The sequence below is a fragment of the Sparus aurata genome, chromosome 22 (assembly GCF_900880675.1).
Source record: "Sparus aurata chromosome 22, fSpaAur1.1, whole genome shotgun sequence".
NCBI classification, from domain to species: Eukaryota; Metazoa; Chordata; class Actinopteri; order Spariformes; family Sparidae; genus Sparus; species Sparus aurata.
The window spans coordinates 11,779,661-11,795,818 of NC_044208.1; the positions used below are offsets into that span (position 1 = coordinate 11,779,661).

Genomic DNA, 16,158 nt, shown 5'->3' on the forward strand with positions numbered 1-16,158 from the left:
CTCTTCTCATTCACACTTTAGCTCCCTCTGAACCGCTGGGATGGTGGACAGTCGTTGTTCTAATCATTACAATAGTAGTTGTTACTGTGTATGTGTGCATGTTTCATATCTGTGGGCATCATTAGTACTTGTGAATTCATTTTGCATAATTTTCCATGTGCTTACACTGGGTTCTTTGCTTCTTAATATTACTTAATGTACTACACTATCTACTACTAATTTTAACATTGTAGTATTTTATCATTAGTATTATTAACATTGTACTATTTATTCAGTTTCTTTCTGTAGTATTTCTGCACTGTGGCACTTTGTGAGTTGCATTTATGGCATATTACTATCAAAACCAACATTCAACCTAATTAATTTCTCCTTCATTAGCTCTTGCAGCCATGGTGCCTCGTGAGGCCTGTGCTGATCCTCCACCAGCAGCTCTCCTTCATCAACCGCCAGCTGATCTTCCCAGTCGTTGGAAGGATCAGCTTCCACCTTACCAGCAGGAGTAGATACGGCACACTCTGTTCAAGGCCAACCCACTTACCGGCAAGCCAGAGCTAGTGTCACAGCTGAAGCTTTGGTGGTATCCTCTTCAGCCCGCCCTCATTCACACCCAGCCTCCCGCCTCGCCTGACCACTTCTGCTGTCGGCCGTTGTTCCTGTGGGTGCCCCAGAAGATGTGACTGTTTCCTCTGGTCTGTGTTCGTCCAGCCTGCGGCAAGCACAGACTAACAGCTGCAGGAATTTACAGATGAGTGCGGAAGGTGCTGGACATCGACGGGTGGTATGACCTTGCCACTGAGTACCTGGAGTGCAAGCGCTGCTCCAAAAAGTATCCTGCTTGGTCTGAAGACATCTTAGTGCTTTTATTTGTGGGCTGGTTTTTTTTTTGACATTACACTCTTTCCTTTCATTAGATACTTGTGTGGCATCCGTGTGCTAAGGATGACGAGGGAGAGGACAATGGGCAACAGTGTGACCCAGCTGTACAAAAAGCTGCAGGAACAACATAGCGAGGCATGGATGGAGCGTGTCCTGCAGTACCTGACAGCTTGCATACCATTCACAAGGTCCACTGTTGTCCGCCCCTCCATCTTTGCTGAGCCTCCCTGCTTACCTGCCCTTCCCAAGTGGCTGTTAGCAGTTTATGCCAGTGATGTTCTCAGCCGGCGGCATGAGGTGAAGGCCAAAATCACCTCCATCTTTGGCTCTGTCCTCAAGATGGACTCCACCAAAAAGGTATCACAGCCCTGTTTATTTAGAATTTTGAGTGCATACATAATACATTGATTGAGATAGTCTTTAATGTCATTGTACCAGCAGTACAACTACTGTGCAACTACTAAAAGCAATGCACTACACACACACAATCACTACACAAACACTTCCATGATCATCATCATCATCATCATCATCATCATCATCACCACCACCACCACCGGGAGCATAGTAGCAGCATTTAAATATTGCACTTACATTTCATAATAATGAACACAGTTTTTAACTCCTTATCTTTTCTGAATAGGTCACGAAGAAACTCGCTAGTGCTGCTGCAGGTACAGCTGCCTGGTGCACCAATGTTGGAAACGAGTACGGTCAAGTCCTCGTCTGGGTTCTGACAGCTGGTGAGGGACAACACCTGACACCATGGCAGCTGGCCTTGTGAAGCGGTTCAGGGAGGCGGGTGAGGCGCCACCCAAGGTGAGCTATGTGGACAGAGACTGCTGCAGTCAGCATGGCCCTTGTCGGGTGAAGGCCATGTTTGCAGGGTGGGATGAGCTTCATGTGCGCCTTGACATCTGGCATTTCATGCGCCATTTTGCTGCAGGCGTCACCACTGAGGCTCACCCCCTGTGTGGCATCTTCATGGCACGCCTGTCCACATGCATTTTCGAGTGGGATCCAGATGGTGAGGGTAAGTACCCATTTTTTCACATTGTAGGGGAAGCCCTACTCAGATTAATAGAGGCTTAAGAAGATTATTATAATTAAGCATCAATCCATAAAAAATTTGTAAATAAAGTGTAGTACCATTATATTACTATTAAATTAGAATCAGATTAAGTACCCCTTGAATATATAAGACTTACCAGGTGAAGTAAGATTTTAGTGGTTTGTGCATTTACCAAGACCGATTGTTTCATGTTTCTAACTGACATAATAATGTCTGTTTTAGTTCCATCTACTTCGCTGTCCAGATCACCTGCTGACACTCCGAGGAAACTGCATGAGCCACTAGTAGATGGTAACTGCAGTATAATTTGTTTCTCCAGTTGCAGTTCATTCATGTGTAGCCATTAAATTGTCTTATACACTTTGGTAATATGAGTCATACTTCAATCATTTACTAATGAATGCTTTTTGTTATCAGGTTTTCTTTCTGCCAGCAAACTGAGAGGACTGGCTCAGCACCAGGTGTGTATCACAGGCTGATTTTCACATTCAGTTTAATTTTCTCTTTAACAGTGTCTACACTGTGGCCCATATGGGTGTTATAAGTTTCTTCAAGGCTGTATATTAGTGGGAACAAATATGGTAATAAAGTAAATAAATTATGCAATGTAAAGTAAAGTTTATTGGTTTTAATTTTACATACATACATTGATCTTTTTAAGCTTTTTAATGGGGCGGCTGTAGCTCAGTGGGTTGAGCTGGTGGACCAGTGATCGGAAGGTCGCTTGTTAGAATCCCCTGCTCCCCTGGGACTGAGCTACATGCTGAAGTATCCTTGAGCAAGATACTGAACCCCAGAATTGCTCCTGATGTGCGGTTGGCACCCTGTAGCGTTCAGGGTGTACGCTGGCCTTCGCCCATAAGTCGAACTGGATTTGGCCCCAGCATAAAAAGCAGCAACATCCCGCAACCCTGATGGAAAAAGCGGAAAAGAAAACGAACGAACATTGATCTTTTCAGGGACACTCCCACCTTCTGAGACCTCCTCTGCCCTTTATACACATGAGCCACCACACAACGCAACTCTTCGTTACTGTGCCCCAAATTTGTCCTTTACTATACCGTCTGTAATAAGAAGAATAAAGAGTGTAAATGTTAGGACATCTCACTAATATTTTTCATCCTTGTTCTCTCAGCTGGTCCTTCTGTTGTTCCCCCACCAACACGCAGACCAGCCCCTCATACACTTGAGACACAACACAGTAAGGTGTTTTCATGACTGTACTTTGAAGATGTTAGTATGACCCAAGTGTATGGGTCTAAGTCTAAGCCACTGTAAAATTAAAGGAGACATATTATGCAAAACTCACTTTTTCGTTGCTTTAGTGTGTATATTTGCATATCCGGAGTACCTCCCCACCCCTTAAGAATGATTTTCGACCACTAAGTCAATGTTTTGTAAACTGGCGGAGTCAGGAAATGTGTCTCTAAAGGAGCCAGTTGGATTTCACCCGCACTGTTACGTAATAGAGCGGGTGATTTGAATACTCCCACCCTCATGCTGGATATCTCCTCCCATATTACGCCGGCTACCTGAACAATGATCCGCCATTTTCTCGCTTCACTCGTACGTGACAGCCTGACCGCTACCATGTACAACCCGAAAGCCAAGCACTCCTGCTCTGTCATCGGATGCATGTATACTCATGTTTCCCTTCATTGCTTCCCTACCAAAGAGGATATCAGAGCGAAGTGGCTACATTTTATTTTTCAGGGACGCGTCCCAGCTTCAGTGAGCAAAAGTGTTTTTGTCTGTGCCAGTCACTCCACGCCGGACTGTTTCAGCAACCAGGGTCAGTATAAGGCTGGACTGGCAACGAGATTGTTCCTAGAAGATGGATCCATACCCACTGTCCGTGGCAACACCACAGATGAAGGAACTGTAAGTATTTAAAAAAAACAGTGTAGTTTGTGTTACTTTGGCCGTTTAGCACATGAGCTAACGCTAACCGTTGATGTAAATATGAGGCTGAACTAATGTTAAGTTACAACGTTGGGCTTACTGGTCATATGATTCACGGTAATGTTAATCAGCAGTCTTTTAAAACATGACACTGAAATGAGAAAATTAATCAGGATATTGATATTTGATCGCTTCGAACCGGCCGGTGAACCACTGCTCGGCCGTGAACATGCTAGCTAGCTAGCTCACCGTCCGCGAACAACTTCTCAGTTGTTACTGTTGCCTTTCCGACGTGAATACGCATGGGAGACCGTCTCCTCCACATGCTCACGGCCAAGCAGACGATATGAAATGGTCTCAGTTGTTAACGGACGGTGAGCTGCGTTAATTTATTATCATGTTGTGCTAAAGGAGGCTAAAGACTTCCTTTGTGTTAGTATACATGTAACTACGTGTGTAGTGTTAGCTGCTGGCATGAGAGACCCGATCTGAGAGTACCAAAACGTTATCTGCAGTAAAGCAATCACTACTTTGTTTTGGAGTATTCTTTTCTTGGTGCTTGGAGCAATATTGTTGTTGTGGCATTCATGCCAATAAAGCGAATTTGAAATGAATTGAATTAATAAACCTTTAGATTCTTGCCTATAGGCTGATAAGTGTTGTGTTTACAATTGAGCAATACATCCAGATTTCTTGAGATTTGTACTGTCAAGGGGAATTTAAATTTAAATGTCAGGCGATGTTTTCTTCATGGAAATTATTTTTCGGGTAAGAGAGAGGGAGCGCGGACGGGGGATCCGTTGTGTGACAGCGGAGCGGAGGGTCAGCAGTTGGATTTTGCACGCACGGTCAGTATTATTAGTAGGTGTTTGAGGTTTATTACGTTTGCGGACATTATTACATTCAATGTAATTATGTAACAGCCTTTGCGCCCTTGCCTTACAGCGCCTTTGCGTGCGCACAGTTTGCGTGTGTAGGCCCGTGGTCATGATAATCCGTCTATGGCTATAAGAGATGGATACACAATCAATTTCATGTAATGTTTATTGAATCAAAAATACATAGGTAGCCTATTGTCTTCTCCTCTGCTTTTTTTTTTCAAAGACAAACTGAGCAGCACTGCTCAATCCACTCATACCTTGTTAACCTTCCACAAAGACAAGTTATGTTAAAACGAACGAGCAGAGGGGTCATTCCCCGGCAGATCGCACCCATGGGCCACAGTTTATTTCAGAATTGTGCGAGTGCAGCTGGAAGTGGGGATTCCAGCACCACGGATAGTGCATGTAAAAAAGATTAGACAAACGTTTAAATGTGTTTGCTGCAAGCGAAAATATACTACATAATAAATGAAGATAGTGACATAGGCCTATTAGCAATAAAAAGCAATGAGTTGTGTGAGTGCGGCCGGTGTGCGGATGGCAGTGTTTGATGTAGGAAGTAATGTAAACTTGAAAATCAATTTCGGAACAGCTGTGTTTAATTTCGTAACGGCGATGTTTTGAGGGGAGGGTCAGAACAGCGGTGTTTCGGAGTGGGGGTGTTTCGGAAGGGTGGTGTTTCGCAATGGAGGTGTGTCGGAATGTCACAGCGCCCCCTTTTTGGTTTTGTTGTATGCAAAAAAAAAACAACAACTTACTGTTCTATTCCCCTCCGACGTAAAGGCCCATAGTCTGCTCTGTAGATATTTAGTGCATTCTGAAGTGAGAATGCACACTGGTACGAGGCCAGGGTGGTCTGCCATGCAGGAAGGTGAGTTTTGAAGCTGATTTAGTCTTCTTATAACCTGTAAATGTGAAAGGTTAAGTGACGTTTGATGACAGATAATATGACTGAATAGTTACATTTTCATTCAGCAAGCAGACATTCTCAGGCGCTGTAGGCATTGTTATGCATCTAAACATAAGTAGCCTAAACCTAATCCAGAGGAAAAAAAGGGAACATATAACTTTTAGTTTTATTTGAATATGTTGTTGGCAATAAGGACTGGTAAGCTTGTGCAACGATGTAACGTTATTAATTGGAATTAGTGCATTATGTTGAAACGCAGTACAAACGAATTAACAGACATTACTATGGAGGGTACGGAGCTGGCAGACAGTCGCCCCAGCCCGTACTACATCCCGTTTCACACCTTGGTTGTTTTCCCATGGTTCATAGCGGTATTCGATTATGCTCTTCCGGTTGAACTGCTTATCTTGCTTATCTTATATTTTCTGAAGGTGTTGACGGCGGAGAATTACACAGTTACAAACGCACAGTAGCATACAACTATCTGCACAGTAACAAAATAGGGAAAGTACTGTTGAAGAAACACAGCTAGTTTATATTTCTGAAGGCAGCAGAAGTGCCCAGTCAGAGTGTCTATCAAGCTAAACATACAGCCTGGATAATGCTGAAGGAAAATGGAGTCGTGGAGACAGGCGGCTGCTCGGACATCGCCGGGTTAGGGAAGTCATGCAGTCATGCAGCAGCTATATTGTGGAAGATATTCCATCCATCCATCCATTATCGTCCGCTTATCCGGGGCCGGGTCGCAGGGGCAGCTGCCTGAGCAGGGACACCCAGACTTCCCTCTCCCTGGACACTGCCTCCAGCTCTTCCGGGAGGATCCCAAGGCGTTCCCAGGCCAGCTGAGTGACATAGTCACACCAGCGTGTCCTGGGTCTTCCTCGGGGTCTCCTCCCGGCAGGACATGCCAGGAACACCTCCCGAGGGAGGCGTCCCGGGGGCATCCGAAACAGATGCCCGAGCTCATGGCCATAGGTGAGGGTCGGAACGTAGATTGACTGGTAAATCGAGAGCATCGCCTTTCGGCTCAGCTCTCTCTTTACCACGACAGACCGATACAACGACCGCATTACTGCGGCCGCTGCACCGATCCGCCTGTCAATCTCACGCTCCATCCTTCCCTCACTCGTGAACAAGACCCCAAGATACTTAAACTCCTCCGCTTGAGGCAGGAGCTCTCCCCCAATCCGAGGGAGCAAGCCACCTTTTTCCAGTCGAGAACCATGGCCTCGGATTTGGAGGTGCTGATTCTCATCCCAAACACTCCGCTGCAAACCGCCCCAGGAAATGCTGGAGGTCCTGGCTCGAAGGAGCCAACAAGACCACATCATCCGCGAAAAGCAGAGATGAGATCCAGTGGCTTCCGAACCAGATCCCCTCCGGCCCGTGGCTGCGCCTAGAAATTCTGTCCATAAAAATAATGAACAGAACCGGTGACAAAGGGCAGCCCTGCCGGAGTCCAACATGCACTGGGAACAGGTCTGACTTACTGCCGGCAATGCAAACCAAGCTCCTGCTCCGGTCGTACAGGGACCAGAGGGCCAGAGGGCCTCCGACCCCGTACTCCCGGAGCACCTCCCACAGAATGCCACGAGGGACACGGTCGAATGCCTTCTCCAAGTCCACAAAACACATGTGGACTGGTTGGGCAAACTCCCCTGAACCCTCGAGCACCCTGCAGAGGGTAATGAATCCGAGGTTCGACTATCGGCCGAATTCTCCTCTCCAGTACCCTGGAATAGACTTTCCCAGGGAGGCTGAGGAGTGTGATCCCCCGATAGTTGGAACACACCCTCCAGCCCCCCTTTTTGAATAGGGGGACCACCACCCCGGTCTGCCAGTCCAGAGGCACTGTCCCCGACTGCCACGCGACGGTGCAGAGACGTGTCAGCCAAGACAGCCCCACAACATCCAGAAACTTGAGGTACTCAGGGCGGATCTCATCCACCCCCGGTGCTTTGCCACCGAGGAGCTTCCGGACTACCTCAGTGACTTCGGCTTGGGTGATGGATGGGTCAACCTCTGAGTCCCCAGCCTCTGCTTCCTCTATGGAAGGCGTGTCATTGGGATTGAGGAGATCCTCGAAGTATTCCTTCCACCGCCTGACGATATCCCCAGTCGAGGTCAACAGCTCCCCACCTCCACTGTAAACAGTGTTGGTGGAGGACTGCTTCCCCCTCCTGAGGCGCCGGATGGTTTGCCAGAATTTCTTCGAGGCCGACCGGTAGTCCTCCTCCATGGCCTCCCCGAACTCTTCCCAGACCCGAGTTTTTGCTTCCGAGACTGCCCGTGCTGTCGCACGCTTGGCCTGCCGGTACCCGTCAGCTGCCTCAGGAGTCCCCAGCCAGCCAGGCTCGGTAGGACTCCTTCTTCAGCTTGACAGCAACCCTTACTTCCGGGGTCCACCACCGGGTTCGGGGATTGCCGCCGTGACAGGCACCGGAGACCTTACGGCCACAGCTCCGGACAGCCGCATCAACAATGGAAGTGGAGAACATGGTCCATTCGGACTCAATGTCCCCAGCCTCCCTCGGGATCTGGTCAAAGCTCTCCCGGAGTTGGGAGTTAAAGATCTCCCAGGCAGAGGGTTCTGCCAGACGTTCCCAGTAGACCCTCACGATACGTTTGGGTCTACCAGGTCTGTCCGGCTTCCTCCCCCGCCAGCGGATCCTACTCACCACCAGGTGGTGATCAGTTGACAGCTCAGCCCCTCTCTTCACCCGAGTGTCCAAGACATACGACCGGAGGTCAGATGACACGACCACAAAGTCGATCATTGATCTCCGGCCTAGGGTGTCCTGGTGCCACGTGCACATATGGACACCCTTATGCTTGAACATGGTGTTCGTTATGGACAAACTGTGACTAGCACAGAAGTCCAGTAACAAAACACCACTCGGGTTCAGATCAGGGAGGCCGTTCCTCCCAATCACACCCCTCCAGGTAACACCGTCGCTGCCCACGTGGGCGTTGAAGTCCCCCGGGAGAACGACGGAGTCCCTGGTTGGAGCACTCTCCAGTACCCCTCCCAGGGACTCCAAGAAGGCCGGGTACTCTGCACCACTGTTTGGCCCATAAGCCGAGACAACGGTGAGAGTCCTATCCCTGACCCGAAGGCGCAGGGAAACGACCCTCTCGTTCATCGGGGAGAACTCCAACACATGGCGGCTGAGCTGGGGGGCTATAAGCAAGCCCACACCAGCTCGCCGCCTCTCACCGCGGGCATCTCCAGAGTAAAAGAGAGTCCAGCCTCTCTCAAGGAGTTGGGTTCCAGAGCCCAGACTGTGCGTGGAGGTGAGCCCGACTATTTCTAGCCGGTACCGCTCAACCTCCCGCACCAGCTCAGGCTCTTTCCCCCCCAGCGAGGTGACATTCCATGTCCCCATGGCTAGAGTCACCATCCGGGGATTGGGCTGCCGGGGCCCCCGCCCACGACTGCCACCCATATCCCACTGCACCAGCCCCTTCTGAACCCTCCCGCGAGTGGTAAGCCCATGGGAGGGCGGGCCCACGTTGCTCGTTCGGGCTGCGCCTGGCCGGGTCCCGTGGGCACAGACCCGGCAACCAGGCCTGGCTCCAGGGTGGGGCCCCGGTGACGTGCAAATCCTTGTTCTTTCTGTCATTAGGGGCGAGTGAACCGATCTTAGTCTGACCCGTCACCTAGGACCTGTTTGCCTTGGGAGACCCTACCAGGGGCATTAAGCCCCGGAGTGTGGAAGATATTCAGAAACCCAAATATTTATTTTGGTGTCAAAGCCGCGAGCCGCGCTAGTCTCCGTTCCTCCTTCCTCAGCATGGTGTGTAGGGCGCAGGGCACGGACAAGTTTGGCTAAGCTGTTGATGTACTACACGAGACATTTCTGAAAAAAACTTCAATTTTCATGTATTGCTGTGGCAACCAACAACGGCACATGTTGTACATGAGCTCATTTTAAAAACAATTTAGCACTTATGACCTAACGCTAGTTGTTTAGGGCTAGCTCAGCGGCAGTGGTCATTCATGCAGTTGCAAGGCAACCGGAAACAGAAAACCGTCGGCGGAAGTAGTTATCTGTCATGGCAGCCCCCATAGGCTTCCGAGGAAACAGGTGGATAGCAAGTTAGATGTCGGACAAAATAATGACGTAACAGTTAACGTTATTACGGCGTAGCTGAGAATAAAAAAACGAGTGCTACATTCCCACTCGTAGCTGCCGAAAAAACATTGCGGACTCGTAAGGGGAATAGCATGCTACTTATGTTTACCCAACACAAATCTAGATTTTTATAAGCAGTGAGTTACACAAAGAGCGGTCAGCGGTCGACCGTATTTAGTCAGCGACCGTATTTACCCGACGTACAAACATACAGATTTTTAAAAAAAAAGTAAAATTAAGCTCACAACTTATCATTCAGAAACGTGTTGTTGCAGTCTACATTGAACAACTTATTCGCTAGCTCCTTCTTGATCAGGGTCTGACTCTGGTTCAAACATGTAAGGTTGGACAGCAAAGTTTCCTCCTGCAGCCATGTTTCTCCCAGGGTTCACGCTCAATTGTTGTCATGGTAGCGTGAGCGTGCCGGCGTCGTCACACCTCCCGGAAGAAGTGGGGGATTACCTGTGTCTCATTTGCATTTAAAGAGACAGGCACTCAAAACCGACTGTTCTGAACAGGGCTGTTTTGGCAGGGTTATTGAACTGTTATGAACTGCTATTGTGCTTCATCCTTATGGTATTTTGACCAAAGCATGTCACAGACATTTCATTAGGACACCAGAGAACTAGATTAATTTGTAGAAATAGGGTATAATATGACTCCTTTAAGACATCTCACTAATTTAGTTTTTCCTTTTTTCATCCTTGTTCCGTCAGCTGGACCTTCTGCTGTTGTTCCCCCAGAGACACACAGACCAGACCCTCATACATCTGAGACAGCACACAGTAAGATGTTTTTATGACTATTCTGAAGATGTTACTTTGGCCAAAATATGTTTTAATTTATTATATAATCTGTGATAATAATAAAATGTGTGAAAATGATGACATGTCACCAATTATGTTTTTGTTTTTCATCCTTGTTCCCACAGCTGGGCCCTCTGCTTTTGTTCCCCCACCGACCAGAGACCAGATCAGGATATAAGCAGTCGGAACTGTTCTTATCCTCAGAAAGTGTGGATAAGGACAGAGCTCCAATTTCTGGGACTGTGGCCTGGGTCCATGGCCTGGGTCCCACCATTTGCTCAAATCAGGAAATGCCCTTTCATTAGGGCGTCTACTTCCACGGCCAGAACTCATGGACACTGTGTTAGCGCTCCCATCTCGCAATTTCTTCCAGCTCCATCCATTTTTTATTTGGAAACCAGAGAGTGACATTGTGGTGAGACTGAGAAATAATGATGTACTCCTATGTCTTCATGGTTGTCCAAAGCCAAATATAGTCTCAGCTGGTGTGGGTAGGCCTCGGGTGATTGTTGGCTCCAGTGGATAATACTACTTCTTTGCTTCATGCCTTCGCTGCAGGATGTGCAAGAGGATCTGGTTTGCTGACAGTCCTCGGTGGCTAGACAAACTGCCAAAGCAGTTCACCAACATTCTGCCAGCATTCCTCACTTACAAGAAGGCCATTTGCAAGTCTGTGCTTCATGAGCTTAGGCGCACTGGCAAGTCAGCCTCAGACATGGCAAACCCAGGTGGTTAATTTCGCCTTTTCGCTGGACCCCGTTCACTGCAGTACAAAGCTGAGCGTCTGGGCTGGAGCGGCTCTCTACTTCTCCAAACTGAGGCTGCGCAGATCAATCTCTCTCTCCAAAATAAGAGCTTTACATTGCACCCCATTGGAGTTTAGAACTGGGTTCTTAGCGGGGGGGTTTCATTTGAAAGTAGCGACCGTTCATAGAGAGAGACAGAGCGGAGCCGCAGCAGACAGAAAAGAGGCTTTAGGCTCAAAACACACACACACACACACACACACACCATATTACGAGGAAATACGTACGGTAGATAACCGTGGCATTTTTATACCACCGTTTTTGACATCCCTTTGCACAACAGGGATTTATGTATTCATTTAAAAAACACAAAAAGGGCACTTTATAATACGAAGCAAAAAGGGCAGGGGCTCAAGCACCCTTTGGGCCTTGTGTGCACGTGCCTGCCTCCTGGTTGTTGAAAAATCAAAATATAGTTGGACAACCTGCTATCCGAGTGTCCTCTGAAATGTGTTGTGACCTCTCCACGAGCAGTTTGTAAAAGGGGTCCATAACAGTGCACATTCTCCGCGGGTGCCTCAGTGACCCTGAGGTCACAGGGGCAATCCTGTACAGGTATGGGGGAACTCTGCAGCTCAATTATGTCCCTGGTGAAGGCGCAAAAGTCCCCATCTGGATACCAGTGAGAGGAACCTCACAGCAGGAAGGGTATCATGTGTCCTGCGAATTGTTGCAGGCCCAGGGCATGACAGGGGTGGCACCTCTGGACCTTAAGCAGCCTGATGTGATCCTCCTACTTGTGTTCGATCCAGTACTCATAACTGAGCTCAATGCTGCTTCAAAGAGAGTGACTGGAAAAGAGAAGTACCCTGTACTTCGCCTCTCTGATAGGGACACTGGAGAGAGGTTTGGCCTTGAATACATAGAGTCTGGGTGCCGTCCAGTTCCACTAGATCAGAACAAACATTGAGTGCAAAGGAAAGATGACTCTTCTGTTCTTGTGCCTCTCCCCCCTGGCCCAACACCATCCATAAACCCAGCACCACCCAGTGCTGTGCCTGTGTCCCAGTTCTCCCAACTTAAACCTGCAGCAATCCATAGCCAACAGATGTTGTCCCACGGAAGCATGGAACCTCCAGTTAAAATGGGTAAGTTTATACCAATTTCTAAGACCAAAATTTTAATATCATTGTAAATGGCTTTTTGTACTCATCAACATCACCTGAACAAATATGAGTAACATAACAATTAACTTCAAATTGCTTTTCTTTGTTCCAGAAACCAAAAATTCCCCACCCCTGCCGTTGCAGTCCTCACCAAGGAGTGCCCACACTGGACCTTTCAAGACTGGTGGACGGGTGTTTGTCTTGGACCACGAACACTGGACTTCACCGATGAAGAAGACTATCGATGACCTCCTAGATAAGTACCATGTAAGTCCATTATTTTATCCATGCTGCCTATACTTAAAGACAATTCTACCATAGCATTACCCCAAGTAAGGGTGACAAACAGTATAAGACACATGTCAAACACACATTTTTGTACACTCAATTATATCAGCTACATTAAGGAGATCATAAACTTAAGTGATGTCTTGTAATTGTTTTATCTTAGAACTGATAGCTCTGTTTTCTCTTGGACAGGTCCTTAGAGAGAGAAATAAGTAATTTCTCAGTCTTCTACCAAGCTTGGTATTTATTACATGAATGAATATATTACGTATGTCTTGATTTTTTTGATGAATTAATGATGCTAAATTGTGTGGTGCAAATTTCCCTTTGGTTGTAGAGTCTGCCATATCCTTGACCTTTTTTTCTGTCATTAGGCGTGTTCAAGTTGAACTCCTGCTGACTGACTGCATCAGCGAGATCTGCGGGCGACTGCAGGGGTGGGGCTACAAACGCCGCTATGAAGTTGGACACACTCTCTTCCCGTAGACGTGACGAAACATGGCCGATAATAATTTTTGCACACTTGCAAATGCAAATCTGGGTCATCACATCCACTGGCCTGTGGGGGAAGCCCTCAACATTTCCGAGCTGGGCTTTGTCAGAGCGGGATTTCCACGCGCAGTGTGTGCAGTAGATGGGTGTCATATCCCAATCCGGAAGCCTCATGTCCAAAACCAGATAGCATAGTTAAAGAGAAAACACTTCTATTCTATCATACTTACCGGTTTCTGCACCAGCTACAGGTGGTTCTGCCACATTTCTGTGGGCCACCCTGGGAGCTGGCACGATGCTAGGGCCTTCCGCCTTACTTCAGTAGCCCAAGCACTTGAGGCAGATCCCCAATCCCTTGTCCCTGCAGGGATGCACATAATTGGAGATTCTGCCTATCCTCTCTTGCCTCAGCTCTTAAAGCCCTACAGGGACAATGGGTACTTGAGAGCAAGGCAGAGAAATTCCAACAGGAAACTCAATACTGCATGTGTGGTCATCGAGCATGCTTTTGGCATTCTCAAGGGCAAATTTCACCGGCTGCAGTATTTGCAGATGGGCAGCATAAAACGTATTAGCTCAGCTGTCTCTGCATGCTGCATTCTGCATAACGTCCGCCTTGACCCACAGGACCACATTGAAAATCCTCCTGAACTGGACATCGATCAGGACCCCCACGCACCACAACCTAACAATCAAGAAGCATGCAATTACCATGATGCAATCTGCAATGACTTATAACTGTTTTTGAACCTGGACGAGTGCGCTTAAAGTCTCAGAAAATACTGTGGGAAACACTGTATACCTTGGTGTTAGTGTGGCTCCGTCTTCTCTTTAAAGATGCCCACTTAAGCCATAGAGTCCAAGCATGTAGTTGATGCGTGCTTCAATAAAAACTCCGTAGACCCCGTTCTTAGTTTTTACTCTTTATTGAAACTTTCTTCTGTCATACAAAAGCGCATGATAAGCTCAAAAAAATAAAATAAAAAGTGGTTCAAAGCATGGTCAAAAACTAGTGTGCTCTCAAGGCTCCACAGCTTCAACTAAAATCTAACAAGCACAGGCAAGCCTGTTAACTGTACAGCCAATCAGAGGCCAGGGCTGACTGCAGTAATTGGCAATCCTAATTAAGCACGGTGCAAAGAAACTGTGGAGTCACCTATTAACAAAACACTTAACAAAACAAAATACACAGTTATTCTGTTACAAATGGCACTAACACTTGGTTATACTGAAATACAAAATCTATGTTCTAAATTAGGCTGTGTTGCAGCACAAGGTGATTAAGCTACTGTTAAGTGGACTTAGACACAAGGATACCAGATTTGGGCTTCAACAGGATCTATGTACATAGTAATAACAGTGTTTTTAAATCATCAAGACTCCTGCTGTGCCTCCACGTGGCAGCTCATGGAAACTGGGACTAAACCAGGCCAAATCAGCAGGGGATCTCGGAGCAACAGTGGTCCCTAGAGGTACAGTCATGTTGTCTTGCTGACTAACCAACCACTGCACAAGTCAGGGTTCCCACTGGTCATGGAATTTCAATACAGTCAGTTCCACACGACAGTCTGTTAGATATTTTTTGGTAGACAAAGTGAGGGAATATCATGGAACTTTGGAAAGAGAATAGCTGTCCCCAAACTGTGGCGTTTATTTCCATGCTTCCTTCTTGGTCATTAACAGATTCTCATACCTTGCTTGAGTTGTGGTTTTGCATTTAAAAACAAATGAACTTGAAAATGGGAATTACAAATTGATTGGTTTTAACAATATTTAGAGTCAAAGTCATGGAAATGTTTTTGAGTCAGGGAAAGTCATGGAAAAAATTACAGTAGGAACCCTGTGTTCATGCATAATATTGCAAAACAAATGGCCACTCCACATACATATTAAGGCTTTATTCGTGTGACATTTTCTTTAAGGCATCCAGCGTACTTTTTTGTGTTTCAGCTATATCTTTTAGCGTTTCCGAAATCTCAGCCAGTTTGGAGAGAACCTTGTTTTCAAATCTCCTCCGCCTCCTCTCTTTTAGCCTTCTCCAGCTCTCCAGATCGGGACGCACCAGCGACTCAAGAGCTGCTGTCCTCCTCTCTGCATGAGCTGTATAAGTGTTTAGGAGCGACTCTTGAGTCGCTGGCCTTGGTCTGGTGGAGGAGGCTGAAACAGCTGAAGGCGGAGGAGCTGGGGCTGGCATCTGTGCGGCTGGGACTTGTGTCTTTACAATTGTGTGCCTTGTTGGCTGGACAGGATAAAGTGCAGAGAAGACCACTGTGCCCTCTGGGACGCTGCCCACCCCTGTGCAACCAAACAGGTCCTCCATTTCCTGTGGACATACATGTAATTTTACCAAAGTGCTGATTGTACATAATGTTACTTTTGCTTTTGTAAGCATTTTGGTTTAGGCCAAGTAAGACAAATGTAGGCTAGGCCATCCAATGATCACTACAAGGAAAGATAAGACAAATACATTCTTCTTACATTAAAGTACTCCCAGCTGACTCTTGCCTCGCCCGTTGATCGGCAGCGATCTTTTGCCCGCTTGTACGTTACCAGCATGTTGGCCATTTTTTTACGAAGATTTTCTGGGGTGATTTTGTATCCTCTTGCTGCCATGCCCTCAGATTTTTTTTGTAATAATGTGGTTTGTTTGAGCAATACAGATTGTGATATTGTTTTTGCAGGGACAGCTGGCTTTGTGTTTCAGATCTGTGAATCTGAGTACAGAGCGATTAGTCATGTTTGTGCTTGCATTTCAATGTGCTTTCTCGATTTTCAGCTTCTACAGTATACCTGGTGGGAAATCCTGAAACGAGTGGGAGATTGGACCTGCGGCAGGGGCTGGTGGTGATGGCCTCTGAATTGGGCCCAGGGGCACAAATATTG

General features: G+C 47.2%; 1 protein-coding gene and 1 long non-coding RNA gene across 2 annotated transcripts; both read left to right on the forward strand.

The window, feature by feature from the left end:
* The first annotated feature begins 1,855 nt into the window (after positions 1 to 1,855).
* On the forward strand, positions 1,856 to 11,301 carry LOC115574438 (uncharacterized). The gene is made up of 7 exons (XM_030405966.1): positions 1,856 to 1,909; positions 2,171 to 2,239; positions 2,366 to 2,409; positions 3,084 to 3,149; positions 3,662 to 3,829; positions 10,494 to 10,562; positions 10,709 to 11,301. The coding sequence occupies exons 1-7, from the start codon at positions 1,861 to 1,863 to the stop codon at positions 10,886 to 10,888; spliced, it is 645 nt and encodes a 214-aa protein (XP_030261826.1). The 5' UTR covers positions 1,856 to 1,860; the 3' UTR covers positions 10,889 to 11,301.
* Positions 11,302 to 11,502: 201 nt separating this feature from the next.
* On the forward strand, positions 11,503 to 13,097 carry LOC115573800 (uncharacterized). Its single transcript, XR_003982357.1, has 3 exons — positions 11,503 to 12,477; positions 12,608 to 12,762; positions 12,976 to 13,097. It is a non-coding gene; the product is annotated as an uncharacterized LOC115573800 (long non-coding RNA).
* The last annotated feature ends 3,061 nt before the right edge of the window (positions 13,098 to 16,158 follow it).

What these genes read in the sequence shown, in the direction of transcription:
- LOC115574438 (XM_030405966.1), top strand. Translation starts at nt 1,861, where the DNA reads ATGGCACGCCTGTCCACATGCATTTTCGAGTGGGATCCAGATGGTGAG. An exon ending in TACACTTGAGACACAACACA is followed by an intron (nt 3,150 to 3,661) that starts GTAAGGTGTTTT and finishes TTTATTTTTCAG; the next exon opens with GGACGCGTCCCAGCTTCAGT. An exon ending in TACATCTGAGACAGCACACA is followed by an intron (nt 10,563 to 10,708) that starts GTAAGATGTTTT and finishes TTGTTCCCACAG; the next exon opens with CTGGGCCCTCTGCTTTTGTT.